Source organism: Bos mutus, chromosome 22, assembly GCF_027580195.1.
Source record: "Bos mutus isolate GX-2022 chromosome 22, NWIPB_WYAK_1.1, whole genome shotgun sequence".
Taxonomy (NCBI): Eukaryota; Metazoa; Chordata; class Mammalia; order Artiodactyla; family Bovidae; genus Bos; species Bos mutus.
In genome coordinates this window covers 66313911-66332194 of record NC_091638.1, presented here as the reverse complement: position 1 = coordinate 66332194, position 18284 = coordinate 66313911, and the positions used below count along the sequence as shown (strand labels likewise).

The following is an 18284-nucleotide window of genomic DNA, read 5'->3' as shown; positions in this document are numbered from 1 at the left end:
TGTGCCTCCAGTGCAGGAGACCTGAGTTTGATCTCTAGGTCAGGAAGATCTCCTGGAGAAGGAAATAGCAATTCACTCCAGTACTCTTGCCTGGAGAATTCAATGCACCACAGAGCCTGGTGCGCTACAGTCCATGGGGTCACAAGGAGTCGGACAGGACCGAGCACACACACACACACACACACACACACACACACACGGTGTCCCGTTGTCTGCGATTTACAAAACCATTTCGTTCTCGGGTCGCGTTTTTACAGTTAAGTGCTTGTCACAAGTGGTGCTTGCTTCCACTTACGAGAGTAAGACAGGTTCCCTCTGCAGGCATATCTGAGCTGAAGTGAGAATTAATTTGTGTGTGTGCTCAGTCGCTTCAGTCTTTTCCAACTCTGTGACCCCATGGACTGCAGCCTGTCAGGCTCCTCTGTCCACGGGACTCTCCAGGCAAGAATACTGGAGTGGGTTGTCATGACCTCCTCCAAGGGATCTTCCCAACCCAGGGATGGAACCAGGGTCTCCTGGACTGGCAGGCAGGTTCTTTACCACTAGCACCACCTGGGAAGCCCAATTCATGTTTAAATTAATTAATTCAGATAAAAATGGTAAGGAAGGGGCAGCAGGGCACATGAGTCATACAAGAAACCCACGGTGGCCTCCAAACGGTCCACGGGTCTGAAAAGCCAACCTAGGGCGTGAGCTGGGTGTGCGCGCTTCGGTGCACAGGGGTGTGTCTCCGTCTTTGTGTGCAGCATCTGCCTTTTGTCTGTGGAACAAGTGTCCACACGCAGGGGTTTGCGTGTCTGGGGTCTACGACCCCACTAGGGGTCGGACCGCGCGGACCCTCCGGGTTCTGGAAGCCCTCGGCCATCAGAGCCCGGCGGACGTTCAGCAATCGGTCCCGGCGAGCTGCGGGCCCCCAGGGGATGGAGATTAAGCGGTGGGGCGGGGGGCGGCGGCGCAGCGGCTCCTGGCCAGAGCCGTGACTCAGCACGGGGGGCGGGCCGGCCAGCCGAGCCGGGCCTGGCCGGGGAGAGGCGGGGCGGGGCGCGCCCAGCGCTATAAGGCTCAGGCCGCCGCCGAGCGCGCTGGAGCTTTGCTGCCGCCGCCACCTTTACCGACTTCCCCGACTCCAGGAGTGAGTTCCCCGTTGCCTGGGGCTCCCAGGGATTCCGAGGGGGGCGCCCAGGGTGTTTGGGGGGGCAGGTGGGGCTCTCGAGGGGGCGGGCTAGAGCGCCCAGAGCCGGGGATGGAACCCCCGGGGAGGACGGGCCGGTGTCGTCTTCCCCGGAACAGGCCTCTCCCGCCGCTAACTGGCTTCTTTGTGCATCCTGCAGTGCCTCCCTACACCATCGTCTACTTCCCGGTTCAAGGTAGGGACCTGGGACGGTGGGGGTGGGGCGGGAGGGGAGCCAGAAGTTGAGGGCTGCAGCCCACACCCCCGTTTTTTTCCCTGGCATCACGTGGCTACTAACTCGAGCCTCCTTCCTGGGCCCCGGAGCTGCCCGGGCTAGCGTACTTCTAGCCTCCCGGCCTTGGCCCGCCCCTCCGCCGTGTGCTGTGAGGTCTTCCGAGCAGTCCCCAGCCCCCTTGGCCCCTGCCCAGGGCACTGCCCACCCTCATTGCCCCGTCCTCCCCTCCCTCAGGGCGCTGCGAGGCCATGCGCATGCTGCTGGCCGACCAGGGCCAGAGCTGGAAGGAGGAGGTCGTAGCCATGCAGAGCTGGCTGCAGGGCCCACTCAAGGCCTCCTGCGTGAGTACTTTTGTCCCGTCCCCGGCTCAGGGGATGGACCTTGTGGGGGCGGGTGGGGGGCGCAACACTGGGGTGAGGGGCAGCCGAGCTCAGTGTCTCTGACAGAGCTGTGCGTCCCCCCAGCTGTACGGGCAGCTCCCCAAGTTCCAGGACGGAGACCTCACGCTGTACCAGTCCAATGCCATCCTGCGGCACCTGGGCCGCACCCTCGGTGAGTCCTGGCACTGCAAGTGGCTCAGCCCAGGCTGGGGCGGCAGGCATCAGCCAGCCTTCCTGAGCACTTGCTGAGCCTCCTCCATGTCAATCAAATCGCCCAGCCACCCTGTGGAATGGAGGCGTGTGGAGATTATCTAGGGCTTCCCGGGTAGCTCAGTTGGTAAAGAATCTACCTGCAATGCAGGAGACCCCGGTTCCATTCCTGGGTCAGGAAGATACCCTGGCGAAGGGATAGGCTACCCACTCTAGTATTCTTGGGCTTCCCTTGTGGCTCAGCTGGTAAAGAATCCACCTGCAGTGCTGGAGACCTGGGTTCGATCCCTGGGTTGGGAAGATCCCTGCCTTAGAGTGGGGCCACCTGCCCTGAATTCCGGGCGCGGACTCAGCCCCTTTCTTCCTGCGCATCCTCCTCCCTCCTGCCTGGCCCAGGGGCACGGGCAGCCACATGGCCTGGCTGCAGGGCGCTGGGGGGTCATGTTGCCGTGGCTTTCAGGCTCCCACTCATGCCCTCTGCTCTCCCGCCACCCCAGGGCTGTATGGGAAGGACCAGCAGGAGGCGGCCCTGGTGGACATGGTGAATGACGGTGTAGAGGACCTTCGCTGCAAATACGTCTCCCTCATTTACACCAACTACGTAAGCGCAGGTGTCGGGGTGGACACGGAGGACAAAGAAAGAAAGGGGCTTTTTCCTTCTCACCCTATACTGCCCCCCTCTTGTGGCTCTGGCTGATCCCCGCCTGGGGCTGCTTCTGGTTCTGGGTGGGGGGGTGGGAATCAAGAGCCACTGTAGACCAGACACACCTTTCTGCCTCCCTGCCTGGGGGAGGGACTGGTCAGGTAGCAGTGCACTGCAGAGCGGTGCTAGGACAGGAGACGACCAGCCAGAGGCGGTTCCCTGATCCTCAGCCCGGGGAGGTCAGGAGGGCTTCCTGGAGCAGGTGCAGAAGGAGGAGCTTCTGGAAGGGATGCTGGTACTTTCGGATGCACGAAGTGTGCAGGCGCAGGGCACATCTGGGCACTTGGGAGCAGTTTCGCAGAGGCAGGGTGTGCCTCTGTGTGCGAGCAAATGAGAGTGTCAGGAGATGAATGGAGCTGGAGGGACAGCAGGCCCGCTCCTGAAGGCCTCGGCCAGCTGGCTTGGAGATGCGCTTTGGGGGGTCTAAGCAGGGCGGTGTCTGTGCGATCTGGAAAGATCCTGTGAGGCTTTTGCAAGGCTGGGGAGCGATCATGACAAGACTGGACAAGAGGAGACTCAGCCTCTGAAATGGACAGGATGTGGCAATAGCCTGGGGGGGAGGTGAGGAGAGCAGGGCAGGGCTGGGCGAGTGGCCATCCTCTCATCCCCAGGGGCGGGGACGGGACGCGACGGGATGGCAGCATGCCAGGGCCAGGAGGATGATACCCAGTGGCCTCTCTCTGGCAGGAGGCGGGCAAGGAGGACTATGTGAAGGCGCTGCCCCAGCACCTGAAGCCTTTCGAGACCCTGCTGTCCCAGAACAAGGGTGGCCAGGCCTTCATCGTGGGCGACCAGGTGAGCTGGCCCCACCCCGCCCCTTCTGCACCCCGCTCTGTCCAGATGGCACAGCCGTGCAGAGACAGCACGGGAGTCATGGGTTCAGCAAAGCTGGGGACTGCCTTGGGCGCCCTGCCCCCCAACTTCCACGCCCCCTGAGTCCCATCCTGCTCTGCCCTGCAGATCTCCTTTGCGGACTACAACCTGCTGGACCTGCTTCGGATTCACCAGGTCCTGGCCCCCAGCTGTCTGGACTCCTTCCCCCTGCTCTCAGCCTATGTGGCCCGTCTCAACTCCCGGCCCAAGCTCAAGGCCTTCCTGGCCTCCCGGAGCACATGAACCGGCCCATCAACGGCAATGGGAAACAGTGAGGGCTTGTGGCACTCTCTGCGTGAGGCAGGGGGCTGCCTGCTCTTCCTTTCCCCAGGACCAATAAAACTTCCAAGAGAGAAGCAGTGAGCCTTGAGTTTTCTTGGCAGGGACCTCCCTGATCCTCTCGGGCTCTCAGGTTTGGGGAGGGCCGGGGCAACTGGCTGGGATGCTGCTGCTACGTTGCTTCAGTCGTGTCCAACTCTGTGCGACCCCACAGCCCATCAGGCTCCCCCGTCCCTGGGATTCTCCAGGCAAGAACACTGGAGTGGGTTGCCATTTCCTTCTTCAATGCATGAAAGTGAAAAGTGAAAGTGAAGTCGCTCAGTCGTGTCCAACTCTTAGCGACCCCATGGACTGCGGCCTACCAGGCTCCTCCGTCCATGGGATTTTCCAGGCAAGAGTACTGGAGTGGGGTGCCATTGCCTTCTCCGGGATACTTGGATCCTAAAACACAATCAGGCTTCCCTGGTGGCTCAAACAGGAAAGAATCTGCCTCATATGTGGGAGACCCAGGTTTGATCCCTGGGTAGGGATGATCCCCTGAAAGAGGGAATGGCAACCCACTCCACTATTCTTGCCTGGAGAATTCTATGGACAGAGGAGGCTGGTGAGCTACAGTCCCTGGGATTGAAAAGAGTCCGTGCAACTGAGCAGCTAACACTTTCGCTTTCAAAACATAATCGGTGTCTTCCTGAAGCCCTTGGGTTGGTCTGCGTTTACTGAACTCCAAAAACAAAGAGGGAAAGAAAAAAAAAACAGGAAGAGAAATTAACTATGGTCCCTGCCCTGGATGTCCACACAGTCTAGAGAGACAGGCTCACTTAAATAAACATGTTTTCTGATCTCAGCCAGCCACCTGCCAGAGGGCCCCTGTGCAGGACAGCAGGAGCTCAGGGGCCCTTGGCCGAGAGGAGGGATGTGGAGAGGAGCTGAGTGGCTCAGAGCAGCCCTGGCTGGGGCGGTGGGAGGGTCAGCCGTGTGCTCAGGTGGGGCTCTCCTTGCTTCCCCGTGCATCCCAGGCATGGGAGCAGCACAGTGATCCAGGTGGCTTGCCTGCTGCCTTCTCTTCCCATCCTTGTTAGCTGGGCAGAGAGAACAGCCCAGCCTGGGTGAGCTGGCTGTGGGGTGTCCACAGTGGGGAGGCATTGGGGTGCAAATAGCTTGGGGCTCTCGGGGCTCCCAGGAATGGCTGGAGGGAAGGGGCCATGGGCAGCCCTCTGTAGTTCAGCCTGGAGGAGAAGACCCTTCTCCGGGAAGCCTTGCCCAGCATCAGAGCTTCCTGCTCAAAGTAGGAAATCTGACCTCTCAGGAAGTCTACCTCTCATTTCTTTTTTAAATTAATTTTTTTTTAAACCTTGGCTGTGCTGGATCTTCCGTGTGGCGCACGTTTTCTCAAGTTGCGGGCTCAGTTGCCCTGCAGCATGTGGGTTCTTATTCCCAGGCCGGGGATGGAACCCTCATCTCCTGTTTTGGAAGGTAGATTTTTAACCACTGGACCACCAGGAAGTCCCAGCTTCTCGTTTCTTATGAGAGGACTCATAACAGGTTGAGACATCCAGGAAATGTCACCTGAGGGCCCAGGGGGAGGCCTCTGTGTGGTGACTAAGGTGACCTGCCTGCATGCTGCAGGGATGGTGGTTTGACAGAGAAATACCTGCATGCACCCATCCCACACCCAGAGGCCCTACTTAGGGGCCATTAGTGGTGTCAGAGCAGGTGTGGCTCCAGCATCAGGACGGAATGCCTTGGGGAGGCCTGGGAGCACAGAATGGCTGAGAGCAGTGCCATTGGGTGGGTGGCTGGGGAAACTGACTAGAGGCCTGAATGGGCACTGCCAGCTGGGGACTTTGGGTTCAGGGAGTGTGGATCAAAACTGAAGAGGCATTCGTCCCCCAGCCCTCTATAGCTGCCCTTGCAAATAATGATAATAATTGTTAAAGCTTATCGAGTCCCTTGGATGCCAGGCATCATACTAAATGCTTCAGTATATATGACCTTTAATTCTTACCACCCTTGATTAGGTACACTTATCCCTATTTATGGATGAGAAACTGAATCACAGAAAGTTTAAGTAACTTGTTGATGTGTGAACAAAGGCGCAAGCAAGATTATCCATTTTATTGCTTGTGATCACACGCAGGTTGAAAACACCAGGTGTCCATCAACAGGAGACTGGCTGAGCACACTCAGCGCACACACAATGGCTCTTGCTGGTGTGCCGTGGATTTTACTGCTATGAAAAAGAGAAAGGAGGTCAGGATTAGACTCTTACGGAGTACAGGAGGCTGGGCCAACAATGAAGCCCTCTTTGTGAGACTTTTTCTATTGCACATCCATAACATGGGAAAATCAAACTTCCCTGTCCCCTCTGCAGTGGGGAGGGGCCAGATAACAGGTTCTGATGCTGGACTGTGGGTAGAGTGGGTAATTCACTTCCAAGGACAGCATAGAGCAAGGCATGTGGAGTGGCTGAGCAGAGGCCTTGTGGTTTTACACTGCTGGCATTTTAATTTTTTATATTTATGACTGCATCAGGTTTTAGTTGGAGTGTGCAGGCTTCTCTCTGGTTGAAGAGCATGGGCTCAGTTGCTCTGAGACTTGTGGGATCCTAGTTCTCTGACCAGGCATCGAACCCACGTCCCCTGCATCGTAGGGTGGATTCTTAACCACAGGACCACCAGGCAAGTCCCACTACTGGCATTTTCGAGTTGCCTGTTACTGCAGCATAATTGACCCAACCTGTCTGATCTACCCTTTACTCTCAGCTCAGGCAAAGGGAATCCAGTCACCTCCCACCTTTGTCCTGCCTCTGAAAGTGATCAGGGGAGGAGAGAGGGCTGTGACCCTGAGGTATTCTCCCTAGCCCAGGACTAGGTCTCTCAGGCTCTCTCAGATCAGGCCCTGAGAGCTGTCAGTGATGGGGAAATGTCTGAGAAAATGTCTATCTGGAGGGCGGTTGGGAGGAAGACACCAAGCTGATCAGAGCGACTAAAGGGCACAGCCCTCTCCTTGGCATGGACATTCGGCTACAGGGCCAAAGTGGGATAGAGTTTGGCCTCTGGGGAGAGCAGAGGATGGTTTCAGAGCTGGGCTGGGCTGCTCCCTCTGCCCGGGAGCTCACTGCACTTGCACACCTAGTCCACTCCCGGTGGATGGACAGAGACTGTAGGTGCTCCAGCAACCCCTGACCGCAGCACCTCCGTCATCTCTCTTTCGGAAACCCCACTTTCCTCCTAGCTGGTTCTAGCAGCCCTCTGGGAAAGTGAAGACCAGCAACTGAGAACAAGTGGTGGGTGTCCTCAGGGCAGGGAGTGCTCCAGCAAGGGAGTCAGCCACAGCCACTTGATTGGCAGAGCTCAAAGGCAGGCAGAGGAGTGGGAAAGCCTATGGGGTTGAAAAGGGGAGACTCAGGTGTACCCTGAATGGAGGCTGTCGGCCTGGGGTGCTCTGGGAGGGCTGACCGGAAGTGGAACATCCTATGTCACTGCTTAGGGGAGCAGATTTGGCTTCCTCTGGTTGGTCCTAAGTTGGAAGGTGATGGTTAAGTTGCTCCGTCATGTCCCCGACTCTTGTGATCCCATGGACTGTAGCCCACCAGGCTCCTCTGTCCATGGGATTCTCCAGGCAAGAATGCTGGAGTTGGTTGCCACTTCCTTTTCCAGGGGATATTCTTGACCCGGGGATCGAACCCAGGTCTCCTACACTGCAGGCAGGTTCTTTACCCACTGAGCTACAAGGGAAGCCCCCTAAGTTGGAAGAGGGGATGAAAATTAAGGAAGCAGTCACTTATTGGGGCAATTATTACAAGGGTTATCCTAAATCATCCTAGAGATAGTCATCAGGCTTCCTACAAGTCTGACCTATTGTGGGGTGGCTTCCTGTCTGGTTATTGTAAATAAGAGGTTGGTTTTCAGGCAGGTTGCTGCAGGCGTGGGTCAGATTCTACTTCCATATATAGTCTGGCCATTGTCTGTTGTGTTTTCAATCTCCTCTGCAGAGAGGTGACCCAGCCATAGCAACTGGAAGCCTTTTCCTCTGTCATCTTCCTCCTCGAGTGGAGAAAACCTGTTGGGAGAAAGCAGGAGCCCACACAATCTCTTTCCAGGAACAGTTCTTGGCTCATTTCTGGGCCCTGGAGGAGACTGAATACTCGGGGCACCAGAGGATCAGTCTGACTTGCCCCTGCGAACACCAAGACAGAGATGGTGTGCTAAAGGGCACTGCTTCCATTGCACGTGGTTACTGAGGGACCCGGGAAGCTGCAAGAGTTGGTGATTCACGTTGCCAACATGCCTATACCTGCCCCACTCTGCCTGGAGGGCCCTGGGGGCTAAGAAAGAGCTGGGCTTCTGGCTGGGGTGGGCTGCCCTGAAGGACCCTGGAGAAGGATGCTCTCCAAGGAAGAACTTTGAGTGGCACCTCTCACTGCCCACTTCGCCAGGAAAAGAGAGAAGGCCAAGGTCAGTGTCCAGAGTCCAGGGCAGAGGCCAGTGATCAGGAACTTGGAGTGAGCAAGATTGGGGGGTGGGGGTGAGCAAGACTGAGGGTTGAGGGGTGGGTAAGATTGAGGGGGTGGGGGGATGGTGGCGTTGAGGCTGTTGGCATAAAGGGTTAAGGGAGGACCTTAGGGTGGCTGGTGGGATCACCCTGCTGCAGGAAAAGAGCTCCGAACTATCGGAGGCGCTGACCTCTAGAAGGTTCTTGGCTTCCTCCCTCCCCAGCTGACTCAGTCCCAGTGGGTTTCGAGGCACCTACTGCAGCAGTGCAAACTTGGCGGCATCACCCTCTATCAGGAATCCAGGCCTGGTGGAGATCTGGGTTGGCCTCCTGCGCTTGGCGATAGGCAGTGGGCGAGGCTGGCAGCCTGCGAGCCCTAGCACCGGCCCCCAAGCTCCACCTGCATCACCAGGCTGGCTCCAGCCGGAGCATGTGCAGAGGGGGCATCCGTGAGAAATGGAAATTGAGCCGATGGCTGCAGTCCTGCCACGCAGATCACAGTCCCCTCGATCACCTGGTTGCTGTTGCTAAGTCGTGACTCTGCGACCCCTTGGACTGTAGGAGGCAGATCTGCTTCCCTGCCCTTCACTATCTCCCGGAGTTTACTCAAACTCCTGAACTTCTGAACTTCCGTCGAACTTCCTGCTCAATCCTAATACCGCAAATCAACAGACAACAATGGCCAGATATTTGAGAGAAATCTCTAGCATAAAAAAGATAACAATGAATAGGAGGGAGGAAGGAACTCTGAGAAGGCAGAGACTGTGCATGAGAAAACTTGAGTTAAAAATAAACTTTAATGATTATCTTCAGGGAGATAAGAAAAGTTATTAACTCAGAAGATTGATGATGGTGGTGGTGTTCAGTTGCTCAGTCTTGTATGCCTCTTTCTGATCCCGTGAACTGCAGCACTCCAGGCTTCCCTGTTCTTCACTGTCTCCCAGTTTGCTCAAGCTCATATCCATTGAGTCCATGATGCCATCCAACCACCTTGTCATCTGTCACTTTTTCTCTTCCTGCCTTCAATCTTTCCCAGCATCAGGGTCTCTTCCAGTGAGTCAGCTCGTCACATCAAGTGGCCAAAGTATTGGAGTTTCAGCTTCCGCCTCAGTCCTTCTCATGAATATTCAGGGTTGGTTTCCTTTAGGATTGACTGGTTTTATCTCCTTGCAGTCCAAGGGACCCGGAAGATAAACTGAGGCTATTAAAAAAGAACATTCACTGGGACTTCTCTGGAGGTCCAGTGGTTAAAACTGGATCAGCTTTCATTGCGGGGAGTGTGGGTTCAATCCCTGGTCAGGAGATGCACAAGCCACATGGTGTGACCAAAACGAAACAAACAAAAGAGTTCTCAAAAAGGAAAGTACTTTTTAAAAAAACCTAAAATATGATAACAGAAATGAAAAATCTCAGAAAATAAAGTTGAAAAAAGAAGACTCTTAAGAGTCCTTTAGACTGCAAGGAAATCCAACCAGTCCATCCTAAAGGAAATTAGTCCTGAATATTCATTGGAAGGACTGAAGCTGAAACTCCAATACTTTGGCCACCTGATGCGAAGAAACGACCCATTGGAAAAGACCCCGATGCTGGGAAAGATTGAAGGCAGGAGAAGGAGATGACAGAGGATGAGATGGTTGGATGACATCACCTACTCAATGGACACGAGTTTGAGTAAACTCTGGGAGTTGGTGATGGACAGGGAGGCTGGAGTGCTACAGTCCATGGGGTTGCAAAGAGTCGGACACGACTGAGCAGCTGAACTGAACTGGTGCTTTATATCTAGTCAGTCATTTCCTCTTCCTTGGCACAGAGCCCCCTTGTATCTGGACGCAGCGGAAGTGACGAGTGTTGCTCCAGGGCTGGGCAGTGGGAGCAGGTGTTTCTTCATCCCTGCTCCCTCCTTCCCCTCCCTCTCTCTCCAGCTCTGCTCTCTCCACCTGCGCTTTCTCTGTGGCAGCCTCAGGACCTTTGACACAATGACTGGAGTGAGTGTCTCCAGAGACACCACAAAGCTGTGTGACCTTCTTGAACTTAGCCTGGGAAGCCCCACTGTGTGGCATCCTCTGTCTTCACTGAGGCAACAGCAAGGACCTGCCCAGCTTCATGGGAGGGCACGGAGATGCCTAAGTGTCAAAGCACTTGTTTCGTCATCACCACAAGATAAGGTGCAGTTTCAAGTTTTTTATGCCTTGTGTGTGGTGTTCCTCTCTCTTCGCAAGGTTGCATTTGCCTCCTGGGGGCCCTGGAATTTCACGGTTGCCTCGTGTATCAGTCTTGGGTCCATTTTCATTCAATGTGCGGGGTACTTATTATGCTTTTCAACGTGACAGCTCATCTTCTTCAGGCCTGAGAATATGTATTATTCATCTGATAAGTGAAAGTGGCTCAGTCGTGTCAAACTCTTTGCGACCCCATGGACTATACAGTCCATAGAATTCTCCAGGCCAGAATACTGGAGTGGGTAGCCCTTCCCTTCTCTGGGGATCTTCCCAACCAAGGGATCGAACCCAGGTCTCCCGCACTGCAGGCAGATTCCTTACCAGCTGAGCCACAAGAGAAGCGCATTCATCTGATAATCTGTCCCCTACTATTTTTTCCCTTGTCTCTCTCCCTCTCCAGATTTCCTCGACTAATACTCTGTTTTTCTCATTTTTCCATGCTTTTATCTTTTCTATTTTTATGCATATTTTTCAACTTTCAGTTCAGTTCAGTTCGGTCGCTCAGTCATGTCTGACTCTTTGCAACCCCATGGACTGCAGCACATCAGGCCTCCCTGTCCATTACCAACACCCAGCGCTGGCTCTTCCCATCAGGGGGCCAAAGCATTGCAGCTTCAGCTTTAGCATCAGTCTTTCCAATGAATATTCAGGACTGATTTCCTTTAGGATGGACTGGTTTGATCTTGCTTAAGATCTCTGCATATACAGGAACCTAGTGTGTAATAGTAGTAGCATCACAAATGTCTGAAGAGTTGCTTAGTAAAACTGATTGACTGTATTGAGAAAAATGAGTGGCTTCTTACCTCATGCCATTTACAACAATAAACTCCAGATAGATCAGTGGTTCTTAATTGGGGGTGATTTTGTCCCCCAGATTATGCTTGACCATGTCTAGAGATATTTTTGTATCCTGCCATTCAACTCTGATGTATTTAACCAAGAGAAATGGAATTATGTGTCCACAAAAGACCTGTGAATGTTCATAGAGGCTTTACTCATCACAGCCAAGAACTGGAAACAACCCAAACAGCCATCAACTGACGAGTGGGGCTTTTTAATTGTGTAGAGATATTTTTGGTGCCACAACTTATGGTGCGCTGCTGGCACTTAGGGATGCTGCCAAACATCTTATAATGCACAGGAAAGCCACCCACAACAAAAAATTGTACAGCCCCAGATGTCCATAGTATCAAGGTTCAAAAACACTGCCATAGGGCTCACTTATGTGTGAACAAGAAACATAAAATACCAACAAAAAAAATATAAGATTTTTCATTGTGACCTTGGAATGGGGATGAATTCCTTAAATGAGGCCCTCAAATGAATGAACTTGACTAGATCAAGACTCAGGATTTCTCAGGGACTTCCCTGGTCGTCCAGTGGTTAAGACCCCAGGCTTCCACTGCAGGGAGCATGGGCTCAGTCCCCGGGCAGATAACGAAGATCCTGCATGCTATGTGGTGCAGCCAAAAAAAAACAAAACAACTCAGGATTTCTCTTGTATGAGGATAGCTACTATTATCAGTTATTAGAGACATGATAAGGGAGATATATTTGGACCATCTGACGGCCAGAGGGGGCCCAGTGGTTTATGATGTTGCAGATGGTGTTCCCACAAATCTTTCAGAATCCCCTCAAAGCCACAAAAAGCATAAAAAGCAAATACACACTCCATCTCTCATGTTGGCAGGAAACATCTGAAGTGTTTATAGTTATGAGCTTCTATGCACCAAATCACATACCCTGACTTTCATAAAGAGAAAGCTGATGGGAAGATAGAGACTGAGACATCTGGAAACAACAAATGTCAAACTCTGAAATAAGGAAACAGAGAAGGCACCGTCCTTTCAACTGTTCTTGGGATATTTGCTTCAATAACTATATATCATGGCTCAGAGAAAGTTTTACAACATTCCATAGGGAGAGAAAGAAACAGTAAGACAACAGTCTCTCCTTATAAGTGATAAAATGAAAAAAAAAAACAAAAACTCAGGAAACACAAAGACCCTAATGTTTATAGATATAATATTTATATTTATAAGTATATTTATAAATCTCTCTTAAAATGACATGTCAAGAAAGAAACCGAGGGCTCGCCTGGTGGCTCAGTGGTAAAGAATCCTCCTATCAATGCAGGAGACATGGGTTTGATCCTTGGTCTGGAAAGATCCTACATGGCACAGGAGCTGAGAGAAAATCCCGCAGCCTGGGAGCCACAGCTATGGAGCCCACGTGCTGCCAGCACTGAAGCGCCCACGCCCTAGAGCCCGAGCTCCACAGTAAGAGAAGCCACCACAATGGGAAGCCTGCATGCTGCAATGAAGACCAAGCACAGCCGAAAATAAATACAAATAACTTTATTCTATAAGTAAAATTTCAAAAAAAAAAAAGGAATAGAAATCAAAGTGGCAGAACTTCTAGAAAATGCTGATGAAGAAGCACAATACTTCGGAAGCCTGGTCTCCTTGTCTTGATCACTCTAGCTTTATAATTAATCTTACTCTCTGGCAGATCTCCCCTCAATTCTTTTGTTCATCTTCAAGATGAGGCTGGCCATCCTAGGCCCTTTGTTCTTCTATATCCATTTTATTTATTAAAAAAAAAAAATTTATTTATTTGGCTGCGCTGGATCTTTAGTTACAGCCTGCAAACCCGGGCCCCCTGCATTGGGAACATGGAGTCTTAGTCCCTGGACCACCAGGGAAGACCCTGTATCCATTTTGGAACCAGTTTTCCCAGCTCCATGAAAAGCCTTGATGGGATTTTGATCAGAATTGCAATGAGTTTGTAGATTAACTTGGAAAGATGTGACATCTTTATGATATTAAGTCAACCCACCTGGTAAAGTCTCCTGAGCAGCTGCAGTACTGGCTGGAGGCAGAGGGAACGTGGGATTCAGGAAGGAGGAAGGAAGCCATAAATACTGGCTATGGCGTCATGACCGTTGCAACAGCGGCGCCCCCGACCATGTGTCCTTCATGGCTCTGAGTTCTGTATATTGCGAGGAAATTGTCTTTGGAAGGTGCAAAGTGGTCATGGGAGGAAGAACATGTAACAGAAGATGAACGGCTCAATCTGTTTCTAATAAACACTCAACAGGTTTTGCTTTTTGCTGATTTATAAGGTAGGTCCTGGCATTTCTAAAAACTGAAACTTGAGTCTCGTATTTCTAAAGGCTTGGGATTAGTCGAGGGGTGTGTAAGCTCTTCCTGGTGTCTGTCATCCCAAATAGCAGTCAAGGGCTACATGGGGCAAAAAAGAGACTAGAGCTCTTGTGTTAAGGGCCAAAGGGGGTGTAGGCAGAATGCCAAGGGGCAACATGAAGACAGGAAAGGGGCTGACACCCTGCAGATACCTCGACCTGATCCACCAGGTGTCTGAGTATGCATCTGCCACCAAGGAGGTGCCAGGGTGGGTGGGCTGAAGGGACTGTATTGATCCCTGGGACTGAGACTTCACGGAGCTCCCTGATGGAGGCTGCAGACGGTGCCCAGGGCTTCAGGACCAGTATAAGCCAAAGAGGGACCCTGGGACCCTGGCAGGCCAACAGGTTCTCACGCCAGGACCAGACGGTCTGCAGGGCATGTGTGGGCGCTCTGCCCTGGAGAGCAGGGAGGGAGGCTGGGCCACGTGAGCCGTTAATTCCGCTGCTCGCGCTCACCTTGTCCCGTGTGTGCCTCACCAGCGAAGGCTGACTGACTTTCTCAAGTTCAAATTAGTGGGGGAAAAATAGGGAGCTATCCAGTTGAAGGTATTAGAGTAGAACCGAACATGCACCGTTTCCCTCTCAAAGAAACAGAGAAGGGGAAAAAAGCGTTAGTAATGACATGCCAATCACATAGAAATGAACAAGGGAATTCTGTGTAGACTTGAAATAAGGCTCTCTTTGAAGGAAAGAAATAGGAAGAAACCCCCAGCCTGGGGTGGGAGCTGAAGCCTTGTGACTTAGCCAGGAAGTGGGAACACGGCCAAGCTGAACGCACAGGGCCTGGGGCCAAGTCTTCAGTCTGTAACCCGTGCTGGTGAACAAGGCTGAGAGGCTTCAGTGATGGAGGCCAGGTCTCCACCAAGAGCATGAAGCATGGTGCCAGAAATGCCCTCCCTGCCAGGTCATAAACAGGGCCAACCCAGAAAACAGGGATGCAGAACTTGTGATAGAGGTAAGTACAGAGAGATGCAGGACCACCTGTTTTTGTTTCAATTCAGCAGGAGGATAGACGTATGGATTAGCTTTTGCTGGAAAAGGAAATTTCCATCAGTGTTAAAAATGTAAGGGAAACCACTAAAAATGTAAATAAAATGTATAACTTTGAAACCAGTACTGGGGAAGAAGGGAATAGCACAAAGAAAACTCAATTAATTCAATAGAAATTCAGAAAACAGAAGAAAAAGTAATCAAGAGAAAGAATGCTAAGTAGAAAACATAATATAATATGGCAGATATATGTTCCAGTGGAAATACCAATAAATGTAAATAGGTCAGACTCTTTTTAAAAGACAGTGACATTGGGTTAAAGTAAAACAAAATGAAAATTTAAATAAAAATTTAAAAATTTTTAAAGTCATCCCTAAAACAAGAGAAAGATGGAAAATAAAAAGAAAAGATCCCTGGGGTTTGCCTAGTGTTCCAGTGGCTAAGACTGTATTCCCAATGCAGGGCTAACAGGTTCTATCGCTGGTCAGGGAACTAGGATCCCTTATGCCACATAGCACAGCCAAAAACAGAAAGAAAGAAAGAAAAGAAAAACCCAAATACTAATAAAAAGAAAGCTTAGGTAGCAATAGTAATATCAGAGACCCTAGACCTCAAGGCAAAATCGTTAAAAGCAGAGAAATATTTTATATTAGAAAAAGGGACAATCCATGAAGAAAACATTCTTTAAAATATAGGTGTTCAAAAATGACTCAAGGAAATAAACAAATGGCCATAAAAGAAATGGAAACAGTGGTCAGCTCACCCATAAGCAGAGGCCCCAGCTCCAGATGGCCTTACGGTGAGTCCTAGTGATGCTTCAGGAAACGATGACTTTTACCCTCAGAAAACTCGTGCAAATGGGAAAAGGGGGAAAGGGGCATGCCACAGCTGTCAATCCAGTGAGAAAATATGACAGCATGACCAAAAGCCTTGTCCCTGGAATAATAAAAAACGAGGACAGCAAACACAGAGCACTTACAACGTTCGGGGCCCCGTTGTAAGGACCTCACGGAGATTAAAGCAGGTCACCACTGAAACTAGTCATGAAGCACAGAGAGGTCAAGAAACTTGTCGGATGCCAGGCAGCTGGTAGGTGACAGAACCCAAGATCCAACTGTTCCCTTAGTGACCTCACTCTGCCACCCCTTTAGGTCAAAAATAACTCAGTAGATTAGGAAAAAGACTGATGTAATTAAGAAGAAAGAAGAAACACAATAGGATCATCTCAGACACAGAAGAAGCATTCGGTGAAACTGAGCCTTAATACAATCAAGATCTCTATCAAAAGCCTCAGCAAACTGCATACTAATAGGCTGTCTTGACAGTTGTCACACTTAGCTTTTTTTGCCTTTTGACCACACCACATGCTTGTTTTTAAAATGGGCCAAAGTCTTCAGGACATTTACAATCCTGCCTGGTGCCCTGGGGCAACTAATAAAACCACGCCCAGATCTGGTGAAAGTGAAAGTGAAGTTGCTCAGTCATGTCCGACTCTTTGCAATCTCATGGGCAGTAGCCTGCACCAGGCTCCTCCATCCATGGGATTTTCTAGGCGAAAGTACTGGAGTGGGTTCCATTTCCTTCTCCAGGGAATCTTCTCGTCCCAAGGATCGAACCCAGGTCTCCCACATTGTAGACAGATGCTTTACCATCTGAGTCACCAGGGAAGTCCTGGTAGGGTAATCCAAATATTATTGCTCAGATCCACCCTCCTCCCACCCACTGCATGGTTTGGAAGCAAGCCATTGGGAGGTTCAAGGTCACACCTCTGATTGACTAGGGAAGAAGCCGATCTGATTATCGCTATTGATTGTTTAGTCACTAAATCGAATCCGACTCCTTAGTGACCCCATGGACTGTAGCACGACGGGTTCCTCTGTCTTTGGGATTTCCCAGGCAAGAATCCTGGAGTGGGTTGCCATTTCCTCCTCCAGGGGATCTTCCTGACTCGCATTTCCTGCATCGCAGGTGGGGTCTTTACCACTGAGCCACCAGGGAAGCATCCAGGTCTGTGACAGAACAAGGCAATAAAGGATGTTGGAGAAAAGACTAGGACTGATGCTCTTGTGGGTATTTCCAGACTCCAACTTTATCTAGAAAGGTTTTTAGGTGTTGTTGCTTAGAATTCCATCTCCTTTTGCACCTGCATTGGTGGCTCTTTTCTGCAGTCACTCTGCTTTCATTTTCACGAGTAGCTATTACTAATTAGGAGGGAAATAGACACTTACGGCAGGAATTCTGTTTCTGAGCTGCCAGTTAAAATGTGCTGGTCTAAGGAAATCTAAAGGCACATGAAGTGAAAAGGAGAAACAAAAATCCTAACAAATGGAATTGGAGATTTCAATATTAAGTTTTTACCACTCCCATTAAAGTTACACCCCATATAAGGAAGCTCTGTTGTTCAGTCGATAAGTTGTGTCTGACTCTTTGCAACCCCAGTGGACTGCAGCACATCAGGCTTCCCTGTCCTTCATATCTCCCTGAGCTTGCTCAAACTCATGTCCGTTGAGTCAGTGATGCCATCCAACCATCTCATCCTCGGTCGTCCCCTTCTCCTCCTGCCCTTAGTCTTTCCCAGCATCAGGGTCTTTTCCAGCGAGTTGACTCTTCGCATCAGGTAGCCTACTACACTATTCAATCTTATTCTGAAGCTCTTAGTTGATGAAATAAGAAAATAAACTAGAACCTGGCATTAGAAAGAAACATGCTAGGCTCATCATTTCTCAACAATACAGTCATCAGCACAGAAAATAGAAAAGCTTCAACGGACAAACTTTCTCACGGGGAATTCCATTAAGGGTTCCAGATGTAAAATCAACTAAGACAAAATAACAGTGTACTAAACACAAACATCCATGGCTCAATGGTAAGGAATCTGCCTGTGATGCAGGAGACACCAGTTCAATCCCTGGGTCAGGAAGATCCCCTGGAGGAAGGCATGGCTACCCATTCCAGGATTCTTGCTTGAAAAATCCCATGGACAGAGGAGCCTGGCAGGCTACAGTCCATGGGGTCACAAAGAGTTGGACACGACTGAAGTGACTGAGCATGACATTCACAAACAACAGTCAATTAGAAAACGTTATCAGAACAGAGATCACAAAAACATCCCATAAAATTCCTATATTTTAAAATGTGTACAATTTTTTAAAATTTTAAATGCTTAGTGAAGGACCTAGTAGATCTGAAAAAAATAAAATCATATCACATGGCTGGATGGGAAGACTCAATAATGTAAAGATGCAGATTTTCTGAATTAATCTATTTAATCTAATCCAGTGCATTTAGCTGAACATTCTTAGGGCATTGTGTCAGACACTGCTCATTTACTTTCCTCAACCCTAACAGTGCTCTTTTGGGATGTATGTGATCCTAATTTCCTAATAGAGGCATGGGTCATAAAATTACACAGGAAGTAAGTGGTGGAAAGCAGGATTTTGAATCCAGGTCTTTAACCTTGATGCTCTGGTGTAACCTGTAGATAACTAGGTTTCTAAATCTATTTGTAAAATGGACTACTCTCAG

General features: G+C 50.7%; 1 protein-coding gene across 1 annotated transcript; it reads left to right on the top strand.

The window, feature by feature from the left end:
- The first annotated feature begins 1009 nt into the window (after positions 1–1009).
- Positions 1010–3928, top strand: LOC102272205 (glutathione S-transferase P). Its single transcript, XM_070360482.1, is given in 8 exon segments — positions 1010–1132; positions 1332–1367; positions 1641–1747; positions 1871–1958; positions 2494–2597; positions 3387–3494; positions 3660–3798; positions 3801–3928. Coding segments are annotated over 8 exon segments (630 nt in total). The 5' UTR covers positions 1010–1131; the 3' UTR covers positions 3848–3928.
- The last annotated feature ends 14356 nt before the right edge of the window (positions 3929–18284 follow it).